The 21,663-nt window shown below is 50.7% G+C and overlaps 1 protein-coding gene across 1 annotated transcript in view; it reads left to right on the top strand.

Moving 5' to 3' along the window:
- The window catches only part of STK16 (serine/threonine kinase 16), a 46,119-nt gene extending 36,670 nt beyond the window's left edge, over window positions 1-9,449 (top strand). The window contains exon 8 of the mRNA XM_077447856.1: window positions 8,860-9,449. Within this exon, the coding sequence (XP_077303982.1) occupies window positions 8,860-8,998 (139 nt within the window). The 3' untranslated portion in view covers window positions 8,999-9,449. The remainder of the gene's footprint in view (window positions 1-8,859) is intronic.
- The last annotated feature ends 12,214 nt before the right edge of the window (window positions 9,450-21,663 follow it).

Below are 21,663 nucleotides of genomic sequence, written 5' to 3'. Positions count from 1 at the left end.
GCTCCCGGGAGGGGGGTGTATGGAGATGAAGGCTCCCGGGAGGGGGGTGTATGGAGATGAAGGCTCCCGGGAGGGGGGTGTATGGAGATGAAGGCTCCCGGGAGGGGGGTGTATGGAGATGAAGGCTCCCGGGAGGGGGGGTGTATGGAGATCAAGGCCCCCGGGAGGGGGGTGTATGGAGATCAAGGTCCCGGGAGTATGGAGATCAAGGCTCCCGGGAGGGGGGTGTATGAAGATCAATGTCCCGGGGAGTATGGAGATCAAGGCTCCCGGGAGGGGGGGGGGGTATGGAGATCAAGGCTCCCGGGAGGGGGGTGTATGGAGATGAAGGCTCCCGGGAGGGGGGGTGTATGGAGATCAGGGCTCCCGAGAGGGGAGAGTATGGAGATCAGGGCTCCCGAGAGGGGAGAGTATGGAGATCAAGGCTCCCGAGAGGGGAGAGTATGGAGATCAAGGCTCCCGGGAGGGGGGTGTATGGAGATCAAGGCTCCCGGGAGGGGGGTGTATGGAGATCAAGGCTCCCGGGAGGGGGGTGTATGGAGATCAAGGCTCCCGGGAGGGGGGTGTATGGAGATCAAGGCTCCCGGGAGGGGGGTGTATGGAGATCAAGGCCCCCGGGAGGGGGGTGTATGGAGATCAAGGCCCCCGGGAGGGGGGTGTATGGAGATCAAGGCCCCCGGGAGGGGGGTGTATGGAGATCAAGGTCCCGGGGAGTATGGAGATCAAGGCTCCCGGGAGAGGGGTGTATGGAGATCAAGGTCCCTGGGAATATGAAGATCAAGGCTCCCAGGAGGGGGGGGTGTATGGAGATCAAGGCTCCCGAGAGGGGGGAGTATGGAGATCAAGGCTCCCGAGAGGGGGGAGTATGGAGATCAAGGCTCCCGGGAGGGGGGTGTATGGAGATCAAGGCTCCCGGGAGGGGGGTGTATGGAGATCAAGGCTCCCGGGAGGGGGGTGTATGGAGATCAAGGCTCCCGGGAGGGGGGCGAATGGAGATCATGGCCCCCGGGAGGGGGGTGTATGGAGATCAAGGTCCCGGGTAGTATGGAGATCAAGGCTCCCGGGAGGGGGGTGTATGGAGATCAAGGTCCCGGGGAGTATGGAGATCAGGGCTCCTGGGAGGGGGGAGTATGGAGATGAAGGCTCCCGGGAGGGGGGAGTATGGAGATGAAGGCTCCCGGGAGGGGGGTGTATGGAGATGAAGGCTCCCGGGAGGGGGGTGTATGGAGATGAAGGCTCCCGGGAGGGGGGTGTATGGAGATCAAGGTCCCGGGGAATATGGAGATCAAGGCTCCCGGGAGGGGGGCGTATAGAGATCAATGCCCCCGGGAGGGCGGTGTATGGAGATCAAGGCTCCCGGGAGGGGGGTGTATGGAGATCAAGGTCCTGGGGAGTATGGAGATCAAGGCTCCCGGGAGGGGGGTGTATGGAGATGAAGGCTCCCGGGAGGGGGGTGTATGGAGATGAAGGCTCCCGGGAGGGGGGTGTTTGGAGATCAAGGTCCCGGGGAATATGGAGATCAAGGCTCCCGGGAGGGGGGCGTATAGAGATCAATGCCCCCGGGAGGGCGGTGTATGGAGATCAAGGCTCCCGGGAGGGGGGTGTATGGAGATCAAGGCTCCTGGGAGGGGGGTGTATGGAGATCAAGGTCCCCGGGAGGGGGGTGTATGGAGATCAAGGTCCTGGGGAGTATGGAGATCAAGGCTCCCGGGAGGGGGGGGGGTGTATGGAGATCAAGCCTCCCGGGAGGGGGGCGTATGGGGATCAAGGCCCCCGGGAGGGGGGTGTATGGAGATCAAGGTCCCGGGAGTATGGAGATCGAGGCTCCCGGGAGGGGGGTGTATGAAGATCAAGTTCCCGGGGAGTATGGAGATCAAGGCTCCCGGGAGGGGGGAGTATGGAGATCAAGGCTCCCGGGAGGGGGGGGGAGTATGGAGATCAAGGCTCCCGGGAGGGGGGTGTATGGAGATCAAGGTCCCGGGGAGTATGGAGATCAAGGCTCCCGGGAGGGGGGTGTATGGAGATCAGGGCTCCCGAGAGGGGAGAGTATGGAGATCAAGGCTCCCGGGAGGGGGGTGTATGGAGATCAAGGCCCCCGGGAGGGGGGTGTATGGAGATCAAGGCCCCCGGGAGGGGGGTGTATGGAGATCAAGGCCCCCGGGAGGGGGGTGTATGGAGATCAAGGCCCCCGGGAGGGGGGTGTATGGAGATCAAGGTCCCGGGGAGTATGGAGATCAAGGCTCCCGGGAGAGGGGTGTATGGAGATCAAGGTCCCTGGGAATATGGAGATCAAGGCTCCCAGGAGGGGGGGGGTGTATGGAGATCAAGGCTCCCGAGAGGGGGGAGTATGGAGATCAAGGCTCCCGGGAGGGGGGGAGTATGGAGATCAAGGCTCCCGGGAGGGGGGGGAGTATGGAGATCAAGGCTCCCGGGAGGGAGGGGGGCGAATGGAGATCAAGGTCCCGGGTAGTATGGAGATCAAGGCTCCCGGGAGGGGGGTGTATGGAGATCAAGGTCCCGGGGAGTATGGAGATCAGGGCTCCTGGGAGGGGGGTGTATGGAGATCAAGACTCCCGGGAGGGGGGAGTATGGAGATCAAGACTCCCGGGAGGGGGGTGTATGGAGATGAAGGCTCCCGGGAGGGGGGTGTATGGAGATGAAGGCTCCCGGGAGGGGGGTGTATGGAGATGAAGGCTCCCGGGAGGGGGGTGTATGGAGATGAAGGCTCCCGGGAGGGGGGTGTATGGAGATCAAGGTCCCGGGGAATATGGAGATCAAGGCTCCCGGGAGGGGGGCGTATAGAGATCAATGCCCCCGGGAGGGCGGTGTATGGAGATCAAGGCTCCCGGGAGGGGGGTGTATGGAGATCAAGGCTCCCGGGAGGGGGGTGTATGGAGATCAAGGTCCCCGGGAGGGGGGTGTATGGAGATCAAGGTCCTGGGGAGTATGGAGATCAAGGCTCCCGGGAGGGGGGGGTGTATGGAGATCAAGCCTCCCGGGAGGGGGGTGTATGGAGATCAAGGTCCCGGGAGTATGGAGATCGAGGCTCCCGGGAGGGGGGTGTATGAAGATCAAGGTCCCGGGGAGTATGGAGATCAAGGCTCCCGGGAGGGGGGAGTATGGAGATCAAGGCTCCCGGGAGGGGGGGGGGAGTATGGAGATCAAGGCTCCCGGGAGGGGGGTGTATGGAGATCAAGGTCCCGGGGAGTATGGAGATGAAGGCTCCCGGGAGGGGGGTGTATGGAGATGAAGGCTCCCGGGAGGGGGGTGTATGGAGATGAAGGCTCCCGGGAGGGGGGTGTATGGAGATGAAGGCTCCCGGGAGGGGGGTGTATGGAGATGAAGGCTCCCGGGAGGGGGGTGTATGGAGATGAAGGCTCCCGGGAGGGGGGTGTATGGAGATGAAGGCTCCCGGGAGGGGGGTGTATGGAGATGAAGGCTCCCGGGAGGGGGGTGTATGGAGATGAAGGCTCCCGGGAGGGGGGTGTATGGAGATGAAGGCTCCCGGGAGGGGGGTGTATGGAGATGAAGGCTCCCGGGAGGGGGGTGTATGGAGATGAAGGCTCCCGGGAGGGGGGGTGTATGGAGATCAAGGCCCCCGGGAGGGGGGTGTATGGAGATCAAGGTCCCGGGAGTATGGAGATCAAGGCTCCCGGGAGGGGGGTGTATGAAGATCAATGTCCCGGGGAGTATGGAGATCAAGGCTCCCGGGAGGGGGGGGGGGGGTATGGAGATCAAGGCTCCCGGGAGGGGGGTGTATGGAGATCAAGGCTCCCGGGAGGGGGGGTGTATGGAGATCAGGGCTCCCGAGAGGGGAGAGTATGGAGATCAGGGCTCCCGAGAGGGGAGAGTATGGAGATCAAGGCTCCCGAGAGGGGAGAGTATGGAGATCAAGGCTCCCGGGAGGGGGGTGTATGGAGATCAAGGCTCCCGGGAGGGGGGTGTATGGAGATCAAGGCTCCCGGGAGGGGGGTGTATGGAGATCAAGGCTCCCGGGAGGGGGGTGTATGGAGATCAAGGCTCCCGGGAGGGGGGTGTATGGAGATCAAGGCTCCCGGGAGGGGGGTGTATGGAGATCAAGGCCCCCGGGAGGGGGGTGTATGGAGATCAAGGCCCCCGGGAGGGGGGTGTATGGAGATCAAGGCCCCCGGGAGGGGGGTGTATGGAGATCAAGGTCCCGGGGAGTATGGAGATCAAGGCTCCCGGGAGAGGGGTGTATGGAGATCAAGGTCCCTGGGAATATGAAGATCAAGGCTCCCAGGAGGGGGGGGTGTATGGAGATCAAGGCTCCCGAGAGGGGGGAGTATGGAGATCAAGGCTCCCGGGAGGGGGGTGTATGGAGATCAAGGCTCCCGGGAGGGGGGTGTATGGAGATCAAGGCTCCCGGGAGGGGGGTGTATGGAGATCAAGGCTCCCGGGAGGGGGGCGAATGGAGATCATGGCCCCCGGGAGGGGGGTGTATGGAGATCAAGGTCCCGGGTAGTATGGAGATCAAGGCTCCCGGGAGGGGGGTGTATGGAGATCAAGGTCCCGGGGAGTATGGAGATCAGGGCTCCTGGGAGGGGGGAGTATGGAGATGAAGGCTCCCGGGAGGGGGGAGTATGGAGATGAAGGCTCCCGGGAGGGGGGAGTATGGAGATGAAGGCTCCCGGGAGGGGGGTGTATGGAGATGAAGGCTCCCGGGAGGGGGGTGTATGGAGATGAAGGCTCCCGGGAGGGGGGTGTATGGAGATCAAGGTCCCGGGGAATATGGAGATCAAGGCTCCCGGGAGGGGGGCGTATAGAGATCAATGCCCCCGGGAGGGCGGTGTATGGAGATCAAGGCTCCCGGGAGGGGGGTGTATGGAGATCAAGGTCCTGGGGAGTATGGAGATCAAGGCTCCCGGGAGGGGGGGGTGTATGGAGATCAAGCCTCCCGGGAGGGGGGCGTATGGGGATCAAGGCCCCCGGGAGGGGGGTGTATGGAGATCAAGGTCCCGGGAGTATGGAGATCGAGGCTCCCGGGAGGGGGGTGTATGAAGATCAAGGCCCCCGGGAGGGGGGTGTATGGAGATCAAGGTCCCGGGGAGTATGGAGATCAAGGCTCCCGGGAGAGGGGTGTATGGAGATCAAGGTCCCTGGGAATATGGAGATCAAGGCTCCCAGGAGCGGGGGGGGTGTATGGAGATCAAGGCTCCCGAGAGGGGGGAGTATGGAGATCAAGGCTCCCGGGAGGGGGGTGTATGGAGATCAAGGCTCCCGGGAGGGGGGTGTATGGAGATCAAGGCTCCCGGGAGGGGGGTGTATGGAGATCAAGGCTCCCGGGAGGGGGGCGAATGGAGATCATGGTCCCCGGGAGGGGGGTGTATGGAGATCAAGGTCCCGGGTAGTATGGAGATCAAGGCTCCCGGGAGGGGGGTGTATGGAGATCAAGGTCCCGGGGAGTATGGAGATCGGGGCTCCTGGGAGGGGGGTGTATGGAGATCAAGGCTCCCGGGAGGGGGGCGAATGGAGATCATGGCCCCCGGGAGGGGGGTGTATGGAGATCAAGGTCCCGGGTAGTATGGAGATCAAGGCTCCCGGGAGGGGGGCGAATGGAGATCATGGCCCCCGGGAGGGGGGTGTATGGAGATCAAGGTCCCGGGTAGTATGGAGATCAAGGCTCCCGGGAGGGGGGTGTATGGAGATCAAGGTCCCGGGGAGTATGGAGATCAGGGCTCCTGGGAGGGGGGTGTATGGAGATCAAGACTCCCGGGAGGGGGGAGTATGGAGATCAAGGCTCCCGGGAGGGGGGTGTATGGAGATGAAGACTCCCGGGAGGGGGGTGTATGGAGATGAAGGCTCCCGGGAGGGGGGTGTATGGAGATGAAGGCTCCCGGGAGGGGGGTGTATGGTGATGAAGGCTCCCGGGAGGGGGGTGTATGGAGATGAAGGCTCCCGGGAGGGGGGTGTATGGAGATCAAGGTCCCGGGGAGTATGGAGATCAAGGCTCCCGGGAGGGGGGTGTATGGAGATCAAGGCCCCCGGGAGGGGGGGTGTATGGAGATCAAGGCCCCCGGGAGGGGGGGTGTATGGAGATCAAGGCCCCCGGGAGGGGGGGTGTATGGAGATCAAGGCCCCCGGGAGGGGGGGGTGTATGGAGATCAAGGCCCCCGGGAGGGGGGGGTGTATGGAGATCAAGGCTCCCGGGAGGGGGGGGTGTATGGAGATCAAGGCTCCCGGGAGGGGGGGTGTATGGAGATCAAGGCTTTGAGAGATATATATATATATATATATATATATATATATATATATATATATATATATATATATATATATATATATATATATATATATATATATATATATATATATATATATATATATATATATATATATATATATATATATATATATATATATATATATATATTTTTTTTTTTTTATTTAGTAACAATCCCTAACTGAATGACATTTAGTTTGCTAAAGCACTGGTTAGCATAAACCATTCATTATGCATCATTAACCACTTGCTATCCAGACCAATTCTGAAATGTTTCTTCTATACGGTATGTCTATCCAGTGTTTTGTTTTGTTTTTGCTAGAAAGTTACTTCGAGCCCCCAAACATTATATAGGTTTTCTCCAATTGTCTTCCAGGGCAGCACCCGAGAGATAGGCTCCTCCTTCCTGCAACAGGAAACACATTAGTCCACCATTATAATTTTGTGCCTCAGTTGTTTTGTGTTTCCTCCCTGAGCAGCATTCCATTCAGCCCAGGGGGCCTTAGGAGGGCGAGCAGGGGAAGCAATCTGAGCCTCAAGGCTCTGCCTGAAGTTTCGCCCCTACAGAGGGGTATGTAGCTATCCCCCCAGCTGCACTACATGCTGCCAGCAAGTTTTCCCAGAGCTACTGCTCCTCAATGGTGGGGGGCCATCCGGCCGAGCCCCGCTCCCCAGGTACTTCAGAGGTTCCCTCGCTGTGCAGGCAACCTGGCTTACAACGAACCTGCAGGCCGACCATCTTGCCTGCCAATCGTATTCTGCTCGCATCCCACAGACACCTCCGCAAAATCCCCTCCATTCCACACTTTAAAATTGCGCACACTCATGGGATAGCGCCAAACTTCATTAGGCTAGGTTTAAAAAAAAAAAAATTTTTTTTATTTTTTTTTTTTAACAGGTAACCAGTTTATAGTTACAGACGAGATCTTCGGCTAGAATTATTGCTCTCGCTGTAACATTCGTAAACGATACCTTACACGTGTGGTTTGATCGCCGTTTACATATGCGAGCGTGACTTACGTATGCATTCGCTCTTGTTTGTGGGGACAGAGGGGCACTTGCATTTATAAAAAAAAAAATTGGATCACTTTTATTCCTATTACAAGGAAAATTGTAATGTAATTGTAATGTAATGTAATGTAAACATTTCTTGTAATAGGAATAGGGCATGACCGTTTCTCTTTACAGAGAGATCTGGGATCTATAAGTCCCCCACATCTCTCCTCCATGTTGGAAAGTCTGAGATGAAAAAAATAAAATGATCTCAAGCTTCCCAGCAAGAAAACAGCAGCGTTTAAACCTGCCAGTGCTGGAAGTGACATCATGACGTCGCCTCCGAGGGTCATAGACATGGCCGGGGACCATCTGTTCCGTGGTCAGCTCTATGGAGAACCGCCACCGCCGACTGTTTCGTTCTTCGCAGTTCGCACGGGCGAGCCGTGAGAAGCACTGTAGGGTGGTGGGAGGGGATAAACAGCCGCTATGGTTGCTTTTACATTGCAGGGAATCCCTGGCTGAAAAAAAAAAAGATATCTGAATGACACCTGCAGCTGCAGGTGTCATTCAGATATCTCCACTTCAAGTCCAGGATGCCGTATGATGGCCTCCCGGCGGGAAGTGGTTAACATGTTATTGCAATTGTCACAGTTTTTTAATCTGTAGATTTCATATAGTTGTCTTTTATGATCCTGCCACGAAGGCAATCATTTGTCACAAAGTGCTTTATCAAACTAAATGTCATTTTTAGAGTGGTTCTAAAGCAGAAGATTTTTTTTTTTTTTACCTTTTTAATGCATTCACTGCATCTGGATAAAATGCCTTAGGCTAACCCAGGCCTGATCTCGATCCAGCAATGTGCACAAGAGCAGAGGCTTGCTCGGCTCTCTCCCTCTTCATTGGCTCAAAGACAGCAGGGAGAGCCATTGGCTTCTGCTGCTGTCAATCACAGCCAGCGAGGAGGGATCGAGAACAGGGCCAAGCCATGCTCTGTTTGACTTATGGGACATACAGGGTCGGCTCGGGAGTGAACCTACACAAGTGTCCCCTTAGCAAGCCGCTTGCTATGTGGGCATTTGGCAGTGGGGAAGGGTCGGGAGCACCGGTAGGGGACCCGAGAAGAGGAGGATCAGGGCTGCTCTGTGCAAAACTTTTGAGGAAGCAAATATGATGTTTTGTTATTTTTTTTAAAACCTTAAAAATTTGCCTTTAGAACAACTTTAATGTTGTATTACCTTTTTTAAGGCCCCTTTCGCACTGCCACGACTTGAAAGTCGCGCAATTTTGCAGCCGCAAATTTGACGTGATTTTAGGGAATGCCTGTGTAAACTTGAGGTCTATGGATCTCAACTTGCAAGTCAGACCAAAGTAGTACAGGGACTACTTTTGAAGTCGGTGAGACTTAAAGTCACACAGATATGAATGGTTATCATTGGGAATCATGGAGTATGACTTGTCATGCGACTGAGGTCCAAAGTCAAAGGAAAGGTCGCACAATTGTGAAAGGGGCCTTAGTCTATTTTGTGATCATTTTTCCTTCACAGACAGTTCTAGTACAGTTGCTGCATCATTACGCTCCACCATTTATTACTTGTCACAAAAAGGGTTTTCCTTTCTTACAGGTACTCCCAAGGACTGGAGTCACTCCTTTCCTCCATGATGGTGGTGAATCACGTAGACAGGCCGCACATCTCCACAATCCTCAGCCAGCTGGAGGCGCTGTACCCCACTGTAGACGGGCAAGCCACCACCAGGATATGACATCACAGGAAGTGACCTCATTCAAGTGCTGCTTAACTGCTAGACCGGTGTCACGCAAGGGAACGGTCCCTTTTGGATCGGACAATGTGACTGAAGGACTGTGGTTGATATTGAACTTCTCAATGCTTTTTAACAACAACGGTTTTATCTCTGATATTCTTTTTAAGACTTTTTTTACGGCGCCATTACGTGAGACCCTGGAAACACATTCCACTTCAGTGGATGGCGATGGAAGATGCCTTCATGTAGTTCTGTAGAAATCTGTTACAGGGAATTGAACATGTATGAACCCCTGTCTTACCTCCCAGAGGCCCCTTCTCTCAGGCCAGTGTCTTGTCTGTCTGGCCTCTGGAGCATGGTCCTGGTGTGCTGTGTATGTTACTCCATGTTCTGCCCCCTCTGTGTCTCCTGTAGTAGGAAGCTGTGATTAAACCTCCATGCTTGGACTGGATTTGCTCTCCTTTGTGAAACTCTGTGGACTGAGGCCCCTTTCATATGGGCAATGTCAGCGCGGCAAAGCCGTGTGGTTGAGGCGCATTTTTAATGCTTTTCAGCCGCTTGTCAAAGCCTGGTGAAATTGCTGCAGGATGACGCCATATGCATTGTCACAAAATAGGCGCGTTGTGTTTTGGCAGGCATTTCCATCTGCCATTGCACCTTATGAAAGTGCCACGCTGCAATGTGCCACATCTATAAGAAACAGTTGTGGCACATTGAAGCAGGATTTCGGTCTAAAATCCATCTTCAAATAGGCATGCAGGAGTATAGTTGAAAATGTATGGGATTTTTTTTTAGGCGCATGCGCAGTACACAGCAACACAGATTCCGAAATTAGCTGAGGATGAACGGCGCCTGCTCTGTGAGTCCAGGTTCTATCACCACCATCCAAGTGGACATAGAGTTGGAATATAAAAGAGCCGAGCGCAGCAAGGCCGAGCCCTAAGAATGGCGAGCAAAGCTCGACCGCGAGGGGCCCTCTAATATTTACAACCCTATGTCCGCTTGGATGGTGGGGCTACCACCTCCACTCACGGCGCAGGCGCCGTTCAGCTTCGGAGATTTTCCGAAGCTTCGTCTGCTCCATACTGCGCATGCGCAGTACGGGCGGACACTATATGATGGCAGGACACTATATGGCAGAACACCGGCACTCTGACCAGGTGGTGGCTCTTCTCTCTCTCTTCCCCTGCCCAGGTAAGCTGCACTGGTGGGCACAGGCAGGCTGCATTTTTGGGCATGGATAAAGTTCTTAATAATATTTATAACTTAATTCTGCATAAAACATGTAAGTGTCATTTCATGAGATAATTTATGAGGTTGGTTTAGGGGTGGAATTGGGGATGGGACGGGGCGGGGCAACTGGTGACGAGTAACCCTTGAGGCCTGGCTAGTAGCTCAGGACTTGAACTTTTGAGCCCTCACATTGCTTCTCCCTTACATAAGGAAATAAGTCATGTTAGGGAGGTATAAATTCCACAGGGGACGTATCCTTGGACATTCCCATACCATGTGAATAAAGGTTCCATCCACCCTCATACATTTGTGACACACTGCAGAGTCTCTCTTGTCCATTTGAAACAATCTAGCCTGTGTATAGTACATCTGGTGGAGGGGTCTAAGCTGAATCATCTGATCTGTGGAAGAGATGGACACAAGATAGGTATCCAGAGCTTCCTTCCACATCTCCTCAAACAACATCTGGTACAACAGCCACCCAGCGAGACCTGGCCCTGGCAATCAAGCCAGGGTTCCCAGGTTCCACCTCCCTATAGTATCTGGAAATGCGTTTCAGGATCCTCTCCAGAGCCGTATTTTGAACCCTAACCTCCCCACCCCCCAAACCGTGCTACAGCCGCCTGATGCAACAGAGCATATCGGAAATGCCAAGTCCTGGGTATATCAAACTGTTCCTGCAGTTGTGAAAAGGTGGACATCCTGCCGTTCTGATATATATGATGCAAATACTTTATACCATACTTAGCCCATACATGTCCATCTTCCAGTTTAACCACTTAGGCTGGGTTCACACTGCTGCGGCTGGGAGACCCGGATGTGATTCACACCGCACTGCAGTGCAAATCACATCCGATCTCTGAGCGATGCGAGTTCAGCCATACAGATAGTAGTGGTATAATGAGGAGAGGTCTGTGTAAACAAACCTCTCCCTGTGCTTCCTAGTGTGGCTGTCACTGATCGTCTGTTCCCTGATATAGGGAAAGACAATCAGTGACGTCACATGCCAGGCCACGCCCCCCTACAATAAAAAAAAACACCTAACGTCATACATAACCCCTACACTGCCCCCTAGTGGTTAACTCCTTCACTGCCAGTGTCATTTACACAGGAATCGGTGCATTTAAATAGCACTGATTGCTGTATAAATGACAATGGTCCCAAAAAATGTCCAATGTGTCCACCATAATGTCGCAGTCACAATAAAAATCGCTGTCTGCCGCCATTACTAGTATAAAACTATCCCCTATTTTGTAAACACTTTAACTTTTGCGCAAACTAATCAATAATTGCTAATTGCGATTTTTCTTTTTTTTTTACCAAAAATATGTAGAAGAATACGTATCGGCCTTAACTGAGGAAAAAAAATGTTTTTATATATATGTTTTGGGGATATTTATTATAGCAAAAAGTAAAAAATATTGCATTTTTTTTCAAAATTGTCGCTCTATTTTTGCTTATAGCGCAAAAAATAAAAACCGCAGAGGTGATCAAATACCACCAAAAGAAAGCTCTATTTGTGGGAAAAAAAATAACAATTTTGTTTGGGAGCCACGTCGCACGACCGCGCAAATGTCAGTTAAAGCGACAGTGCCGAATCGCAAAAAGGGGCTTGGTCCTTTGGCTGTAAATTGGTCCGGGGCTTAAGTGGTTAATGGCATCCTAGTCTTAGTCCGTAGGGTTCAATATTGAATTGGCCCACCCTTTGCAGCTATAACAGCTTCAACTCTTCTGGGAAGGCCGTCCACAAGGTTTAGGAGCGTGTCTATGGGAATGTTTGACCATTCTTCCAGAAGCACATTTGTGAGGTCAGTCACTGATGTTGGATGAGAAGGCCTGGCTCAGTCTCCGCTCGAATTCATCCCAAAGGTGTTCCATCAATAGGGGCCGATCATCATTAGGTTTCTTAAAAATAAGACAAGCATGACCGTGAAAAACAAGGGACTCCACAAAAAAAACTTTAAACCACAAAACATGATTTTAGTTATCGAGACGTTTCATATAAACAGATAAATCTAAAAATTCATAGTCCATTCTTTTTGCCTGCATGTCAGCTGGTAATAGTAATGGCTGCTATCTACAGCACAAACACCGCCAGAGGGCAGAAAAGGTGACTCTTCTGCATTCTGACATTTCTCAGAATAAAGTTTGATCTGGCTGCTAGAAATGGTGCTGCAGGTCCAGCTTGGGGTGCAAAGAAGGCCAATCTATGGGGTTTTAAGGATTATTGCATATCTAGATTTCTTTAAATGTATCCAGTTCTTGTTTTTGCGGTTTCTTTAGCAAAATGCAAAAAAAGCACTAAAAATGCATAGGTGTGAATCAGGCCTCAAATCCGACAGAACACCTTTGGGATAAATTAAAGCGGCTGTTCTGGCGACACTGGTAACATTTCCTGTGCATGTACAAGATACAAAGGAGACTAGAGCGTGGGATCCTAATTAGAAACTCGCGTTGGTTTATTATTATAAAAACAAAAGCGCACTTACATCGGAGCAGTATGCGTCTAACAGGAATAAGTACAGGGGTTCATGCACGGAAAACAATATAATCCTGTGTGCTACAGGATCTGATGGACTCTGGTGTGGGTGCTGACGGAGAAGGACCTGATCTATCGGACAGACGGAGAGCAGCGTCTACCATTCCCGTGTACTCTCAAGGAACGACTGCATGTCAGGAATGGGGGTGGCAACGCGTTTCAGTGGGTCCTCCTCCTTTCTCAAGCATAGACTATTCTTTTGCGTGGACTTTGTGTACTGATGGACACTAACTTTTGTCTCCATCCTAGAGTGACGCTTTTTTTTTTTTTTTGTGTGTGTGTGCTTGTGTTTGTTATTTTTCCTAGTTCCTGGACGTTGCATCATTGTTCTCTGATATTGACTCATGGCAGGTGTACCTTGGGAACATATTATTTTGGTGGGGCAAGTCTTTATTAATTATGGAGAGATCTATTACACAGATCAAAGAGCCGGGCACAGGTCTGGGTAGCTCTGTGTTCTGTCGGTGGGTCTCTTGTACAGTTCAGGGCCAGCGCTGAGTCAGCGTTTTATGTGACACGGGACACACAGATTACTGGGAAGCCTCGCTCTGCTTTATGACTGCTGCTGAAGGATTTACTGCAGCTTATTTTATTACTAAATCAGCTTGGGTAATTATCATCATCATCGTATAATGACAGCGGTGCCACCCAGAAACAAACAACCATTACCCTCAGAAGTCTATTTATGCCAACAGTTACATTTCGCCTCGTTACCTCCAGTCTGCCGGATGAACTAAAGAGCACCCGTCACCTACAAATTCCTTAAAAATCATAAAAGTCAACTTGAAAGCAAGCCAATTAGAGGAGGGAAAAAATAAATCAGCAGTTTGAGTTTCCAAAGGCGCTTATTTCTGGGGAAGAACGAGTCGTAAAAGTTACATTATGGCAGCTGCAGAGGTACATTTGTATGGAACAGGGGCGGCTCGTCCATTAAGGGCGCATGGGTGCCGCCCCCTCTTTCCACGCCCCCCCCAATTCATATGGTTAATGGATAAATTCATGCATAGTGTGAATCTATCCACAGACACCCCCTATTCAGGCGCCTGGCTCCTTTCAGGTTGCCGGGTGCATGAGTTTCAGCAGCGGGGTGTTTTTGTGAAGCACCTGAGCTATAGGCTTAAAATAGAGTGGGAGTCCACCCAGGTGTGTTAGAAAAGCGAATGAATATTCGCTTTTCTAACACTGAATCGCCTCTCTGCCAATCAGGAAGCACAGGTCTGCTATCTGTTTCCCTATTGCCTGAAAGGTCAGGCTATCCTATTGGACGCCTAGGAGCAGGAAAGGAGGTGCATGGCGGAAGCCACGAGGTCTCAGAAGAGAAGAAGACACAAGAGACGCTGCCAGATACTCTCTGCAGCCTGATCCCCTGCTTGATGTGCCCGCCGATCCCCGATGTGCCCACTGATGGGGTAAGTGCCACTGTAGCCCCCCCCCCCCAAACAAAAAAACACCAGCCACCACTGGTATGGAAGAATTCCCGCCGGGTTCACACTGGTACGACTGTGGATCTGACTTTGCCCTGCGACTTGAAATCTGACTTTGGTCCCGACAATACCAGTCAATTTGTGTCTGATATGAATCTTGAGGGGAACGTCACACCAAAATGCAAAAAAAAAAAAAAAAAAAAAAAAAAAAGCATAGGGTTCCCCCTCCAACAAGACCATACCAGGCCCCTTCAGTCTGGTATGGATTTTAAGGGGAATTCCATGCAAAAAAAACAGCGTGGGGTCCCCCCAAAATCACCCCCCCCCAAACACAAAAACACCAGTTGCCACTGGTATGGAAGAATTCTCGCCGGGTTTACAGCGGTATGACACGAAAGTGTTACGACTGTGGATCTGACTTTGCCCTCCAACTTCCATCCGATTTTGATCCCAACATGACCAGTCAATTTGTGTCTGGTGTGAATCTTGAGGGGAACCTTACGCCAAAATAAAAAAAACGGCATAGGGTTCCCCCCTCTAAGACCATAGCAGGCCCCTTTGGTCTGCTATGGATTTTAAGACAAGCCCCCGTGACAAAAAAAAAACAACGCGGGGTCCCCCCAAAATCCATACCAGACTGAAGGGCCTGGCATGGTCTTGGAGGGGGAACCTTATGCCGTTTTTTTTTTTAACATTTTGTCATGGAGTTCCCCCTCAAGGTTCATACCACACTCAAACAGCCTGCTATTGTAGGGATCAAAGTTGAATCCCCATTCATTGAAGCCGGACGGGAGTCGCAGGGCAAAGTTGGATCCACAGTCGCATGACTGCCGTGTCGTACCAGTGTGAACCCGGCCTAAAGCTGAACTCCAGGCTGATAAAGACGCACATTAATGCAGCTCTGTATTCATTAATGCATTGTGTGAATGTAATACATGTGGAGTAAGTACCTGAAGTTTACTTGGTATCAGCTTTTTTTGCGATCCATGTACAGCAGAGCTCGGATGGGTGGAGGGAGAAGCAGACCAATAAACAAATCGGATGTGCTGCTTATTTGCTAACAAGGAACATATCGCTGGAAGTATTAAGCAGGTTGACATTGAGGTGAGCTCATCAGCCTGATGCTTCTTTAGGGCTCTTTCACATGGGCGATCTGCTCGGCGGACTCCGATTTGCTCACCAGGTGATCGATCCGCTGGTCCTCGCCAAGCAGGCGGATGACAGGTACCTTTCTATTCACTGTGGGGAGATCAGATGAAAATGGACCGCCTGTCTGTTTTCAGCGGATCTCATCTACCAGACGGATGGAAAAAAAAAGGGTCACCGTCCGTCTGGAATTCACGGACAGGATCGAATCAGATAGCAGCGGGTGTCAGCGGACATATCACCCCTGACACCCGCCACACCATAGGGCTGAATGGAGCATCCGATCAGGTCTGCCTGAAAAACTAACCGGAGGACCTGATCGGACAGCCCGTGTGAAGGGGGCCCTAAGCCTCGTAACACACGATTGGATTGTTGCCCAACAGAGCGTCTGACTTTTGTCCGAAGGGCGTGTGCCGGGAACTTGTCTTGCATACTAACGGCACACAATTGTCGGCCAACAAACACGAACGTAGTGACTTACTACGTGGAATTTCAACCTTTGGACCTCTTCTAGTAATGTTGTGTTTGGTGAGTTTGATTCCGAGCATGTGTTTGTACTTCAGACTTTTGTGTGATGGACTTGTGTACAGATGATACGAAAATCTAACAGACCGCTGTCTGGCGAAAATTTACTAGCCTGACATCCAACATTTGCTGGTGTAAAGTTGCACAGTTGTCTGATGGAGCATACTAATGGGCGGATTTTAGGCCAACAGTCCGTCATCACACAATTCCCTGCTGAAAATCCAATCCTGTGGCTTTACTGTCCAGTCACAGGGGAAAGAGAAGGGAGGGGAAGTGAAAATGAAACCGCAGCAGAGAAAGATTCAAGTACCCTCCTCTGCCAGAAAGAATTGTGCTGTGTGGCAGAATTGTGTAAATCTGGATCGATAAAAAAAAAAAAAAAAGAAGATCCATTGGAGGAGAAGGTACTGTAGCTCCCATATCTATTTCATTTCTGTATTTACCTGTTGGCCTGGAGTTCAACTAATGGGCTCCTTCACACCATCCAGTTTGTGGTGGCATAGCCTGCGACAATGCATATTAAGGGCATCGGCGGGATGTGGTGCCATTCTTTCTAAATGGCAACCCAATGGACATACTTTGGGGTTGATTTACTAAAACTAGCGAGAGTGCAAAAGCTGGTTCAGCTGTGCATATAAACCAATCAACTACCAGGTTTTAGTGTCAAAACTTAATTGAACAAGCTGAATCTAGAAGCTGATTGGCTACCATGTATAGCTGCACCAGATTTTGCACTCTCCAATTTTAGTAAATCAACCCTACTGTGTTGAAAAGCATTGAAGCGGGTTGTGGTAACATGCATATTATTGCAAATAGATAGTGTGTATGTGCCCTTAATGTGTTTGTTACCCAAAAAAAAAAAAGAAAAAAGAGCCTGTTCCCTTAAAGTATGAATAACAGCACAGTGCTTGTGCTGTGCAATTTGGCCTTCTACATGACCTCAAAATACCTGCTTGATCCTGCTAATTTCTGCCCTCCCCCTGTAAACTGACCACAGTTAATCATAGCTGCTGAGCCCTGACACTGTGGTCAGTTTATGTGCCGCCATCATCCGCAGCCCTGCTATCTGCTCTCCTGTCTCCTCCTCTTCTTTACCTCCCTGCTTGTTAGCTAGTCTGTGTGTGTGAGCCAATGAAGCTGAGAAAAAATTTGCTTTAAAAAAAAAAAAAAAATGGGGATATTTAGTATAGAAAAAAAGTACAAAATATTGTTTGTTTGTTTTTCAAAATTGTCGCTCTTTTTTTGTTTATAGCGCAAAAATAAAAACTGCAGAGATGATCAAATACCACCAAGAGAAAGCTCTATTTGTGGGAAAAAGGGACGTCAAATTTATGTGAGTGCCACGTCGCGCGACCGCGCAATTGTCAGTTAAAGTGCCGCAGTGATTAAAGAATAGTGGTGAGCTGTACAAGGAGATGTCTAGGCTACCAAGTGGGAGGCCAGCAGTAATCAATAACAATAGTTGCACTAATAACGTGAGTGACGTAGCTCAATAAATATAAGACACAACTTTAGAAGAGATTAAAAGGCATAATATACATAACATACAATAAAGTGCACAATTAAATAGATTGAAGATATGCATATATTCCGAAAAGATAATAAGAATCAAAGTGGTAAAAGGAGTGGCTCCGAGTGATGATGCACCTACGTGCTAAAGTAAGTATAATGTGATATTTATCTCATAATGTGACACATGAAACACAGATCAATAAAACTTAAAAACAGCAATAAATATATATAAATAAGTATATCAATAAAGGTAGAGCGTCTCAAATGTCCATATATAAAAAGTGCAGAGTGTAGCGATTGTATCCAAAATCGCATTAAGTGCCAGTGCTTGTAAACGAAATTCAATGCAGTAGTGCTACTGGTGGTGGATAAACGAAATTCAATATAATAGTGCTGATGGTGGTGGGTATCCCGTGTGATCCTGCGTGGTCTTTTTATGGGTGTCCCCTTACCTTACTGCTGTAAGGTAACAGCATATAAGTGGTGTATCTTTAGGGTCCTTGATGACCTTTTCCCTTTAACCACTTCCCACCCGGCCAATGTATATATACGGCCGGGTGGGAGCCGCCTGCTCCTGATAGGACGTTCAGGAACGTCATTCAGGAGCAGCGGGATCGCGCGCGCGCGCAGCGCCGCGATCCCGATGTGCTCGTGTCACCCGGACACGGCACATCTCAGATCGGCAGGAGGGCTCTGTGATTGGCCCTCCTGATCACATGACGGCCGTGTCCAATCACGGCCGTCATGTGATGTAAACAAACAGCCGGTTGCTAGGCAATCGGCTCTCCTCTCCTCACACGGAAGTCACCGCTGAGAAGAGGAGAGCAGAACGCTGCAGCCGGCTGATGATCAGTGAGTATGGGCTGCTTTTCACAGCTTTTTACTCACTGATCATCAGTGTAGTGTAAACACACAACACACCACACAGTGAAAACACAGTCCCCACATATGTCCCCAAAACACACATGTCCCCAAAACATACATGTCCCCAAATAATAAAAACACATGTCCCTAATAATAAAAACATGTCCCCCACATATGTCCCACTAAAATCACATGTCCCAATGATTATCTGCACACATATGTACGTGATCACCTGCACACATATGTACATGATCATTTGCGTACATATGTCCGTGATCACACAAACCAATTATTATACACTTAACGGAATTTTTTTTACCAAAAACATGTAGCAGAATACATTTTGGCTTAAATTTATGACAAAATTTGATTTTATTGGATTTCTTTTCAAATAGAAAAAAGAAAATATTGTTTTTTTCCCAAATTTCCGCTTTTTTTGCGCTTATATCGCAAAAAAAAAAAAAACGGAGTCGTGAATAAATAACACCAAAATAAAGCTCTATTTGTGCGAACAAAATGATAACAATTTCATTTGGGTACAGTGTAGCATGACCGCGCAATTGTCACTGAAAGCGCTAGAGCGCTGAAAGCTGAAAATTGGGCTGGGAAGGAAGGGGGTGAAAGTGCCCTGTATTGAAGTGGTTAAAGATCCTGTTGTAATATCCCGGGTCCTGACTGGCGTTCCTATCCTGCCTATAGCGCTGTGTGACCTCTTTAAGAGTAACTTTAGGGTATTCAGCAAGGAGGGTCTCTCCCCAGATAACATGTATAGGGAATCAAAGCATAGAGGAAGGATGCCCCATAGTGTAGTAATTTTTATACAGCATTTATTTAGCATTAAAAATAAAGCAGATACTCACAAACATAAAGTTAAAAAGATGTTGTATAAACGAGCAGCGAGCTCGTGTGCGTCACTTGCGGTAGCAGTAATCCCGACTAGTGTTCGTCACGAATCACGTGACTTCATCAGGGGATGATCATACTTTGGGATCAGGGGATGAGCTTACTTTGATTGCATCCAGAGAATAGCCACTCGCAGCTGGATGATCAATCACTCAGGCTGGACAGTCCCTCTCTCACAAGGCCTAGTAGCCAACTTGGTGCTTACTCGGAACAAGTCTCTGCCACAGACGTTGTTGTAGAAATCTAGGAAAACTAAGCTTTAGAACACTTGTAGGATACCTGGATCTTTAAAGAGGAAGTAAACCCTGATGAGTTTACTTCCTCTTTGATTCCCTGCAAAGGTAAAGCATAATGGACTACTATGCATCGCATAGTAGTCCGTTATGTGTCACTTACCTGACACAGGAGCCAGTGAAGTCACCGCTGTCCCCTGTAGTTCCGAGCGTCCATCTTCTTGGTGGGTCCCCGTGGGTCTCGCTTCTCCGGCGCTGTGATTCGCCGGAGAAGCGATGACATCACTCCCACGCACGTGCACGGGAGCTGACACTCGCGGCATATCGCTGCGATCTGAGGCTTACCCAGTGCGCCTGCGCGCCGCTGTCTACGGCACATGCGCCGTAGACAGCGGTGGCTGTCTTCAGGTAAATATCTCCTAAACCGTATAGGTTTAGGAGATATTTCTTGGACCTACAGGTAAGCCTTAATCTAGGCTTACCTGTAGGTCAAAGTGGTTTGTAAGGGTTTACAACCACTTTAAGCCTGCTTGGCAATATCCACAAGACCGGATTCTCTCGGTTACTTCAGCCCTTCCAGGCTCTTGCTAAGAAAACCAACCCGTACGTGGTGTTCTTCTGAAGAGTCCTCCCCTGGAATGCTCGAAGTACACTGGGTCTCTCCCGAACTGGAGATGGCACTCAACCACCTCAGAATCCTCCTTTAGTTTCCCTGCCTTGGGCTAGCCAGCCCCGAGGCATTAAAGTCGGGTGGATCCGCACCCCAGGCCATAGCCTTCCTGGGGGCTGGTCAGGAGGACCAGGACCATGTAGTCAGCACATCATACTGGACCGGAACCCCGAATCACGTGACATCTGCATCTTATATACCCTCTTCCAGAAGCACAGCGAGAGCGCCACTCCCACTGGGCGGGCTCCGAGAGAGAGTAACCTAAGCACCTGACCAGACCATAGTTCCATGCCTGCCAGAAGAGACAGTGCCCCCTGTGGCCAGGCTGAACATCTCACAGTCCAGTCAGACTGATGCTGAGGCCCAATTTAATTACACCCAAACCAAATTGCAGTTTAGGCAACTTTAATTTTAGAAAAATTGCATAGCGCGTGCTCTTCAGGAGCCGCCGCTACATTAGCTTTCATTTAGCCCCTGCACAGTAGACGAAGACAAAGGAATAGCCAGCACTAAGAGCGTGGTGTTGTCAGTCTAACATTGGAAACATGCCTACAGGTGAGGGGAGCCCAGGGGTGGCCTTCTCAGTTTACTGCTGCCCCTTAAGGCCTGGTTCACACCTATGCATTTTTAGTGCTTTTTGCATTTTACAGATTTGCACTGCAGTACTTTTACCCTAGGTTCAAACCTATGTGTTTTTTTAGTGCGTTTTTGAGAAATGCACTACAGTCCATGTAAGATGGTTTCCTATTGTGCAAGTTCACATCTGTGCATTTTGTGGCCAGTGAGTTTTTGGAAAGGGTCAGGGACCTTTTTTCCTGCGATTTGTGGGTAATAGACTTTAATGGAACTGCACCAGAAAGTCCTTCATTAATAAAATAGCCGTCTCTCCAGCCGTCGTCTTCTTCTTATGCCACCATCTTTTTCTGCTGCAGTCTCTCCCGCCACCGTCTTCTTCTTATGCCGCCATCTTCTTCTGCTGACGTCTCTCCCGCCGCCATCTTCTTCTTATGCCGCCATCTTCTTCTGCTGCCGTCTCTCCCGCCGCCATCTTCTTCTGCTGCCGTCTCTCCCGCCGCCATCTCTTATGCCACCATCTTTTTCTGCTGCAGTCTCTCCCGCCACCGTCTTCTTCTTATGCCGCCATCTTCTTCTGCTGCTGACGTCTCTCCCGCCGCCATCTTCTTCTTATGCCGCCATCTTCTTCTGCTGCCGTCTCTCCCGCCGCCATCTTCTTCTGCTGCCGTCTCTCCCGCCGCCATCTTTTTCTGCTGCAGTCTCTCCCGCCACCGTCTTCTTCTTATGCCGCCATCTTCTTCTGCTGACGTCTCTCCCGCCGCCATCTTCTTCTTATGCCGCCATCTTCTTCTGCTGCCGTCTCTCCCGCCGCCATCTTCTTCTGCTGCCGTCTCTCCCGCCGCCATCTCTTATGCCGCCATCTTCTTCTGCTGACGTCTCTCCCTCTGCTGTCTTCTTCTTCTTCTTATGCCGCCATCTTTTTCTGCTGCCGTCTCTACCGCCGCTGTCTTCTTCTTATGCCGCCATCTTCTTCTGCTGCCGTCTCTCCTGCCGTCTTCTCCTGCCGCCGTCTCTTCCTGATGCTGTCTTCTCCATGAGCT

The sequence above is a fragment of the Lithobates pipiens genome, unplaced genomic scaffold (assembly GCF_037356315.1).
Source record: "Lithobates pipiens isolate NorthernLeopardFrog02 unplaced genomic scaffold, aLitPip1_a1.2 Scaffold_22, whole genome shotgun sequence".
NCBI lineage: Eukaryota > Metazoa > Chordata > Amphibia > Anura > Ranidae > Lithobates > Lithobates pipiens.
The sequence above is the reverse complement of the archived record's forward strand: the minus strand, read 5'-3'. Positions and strand labels throughout refer to the sequence as shown.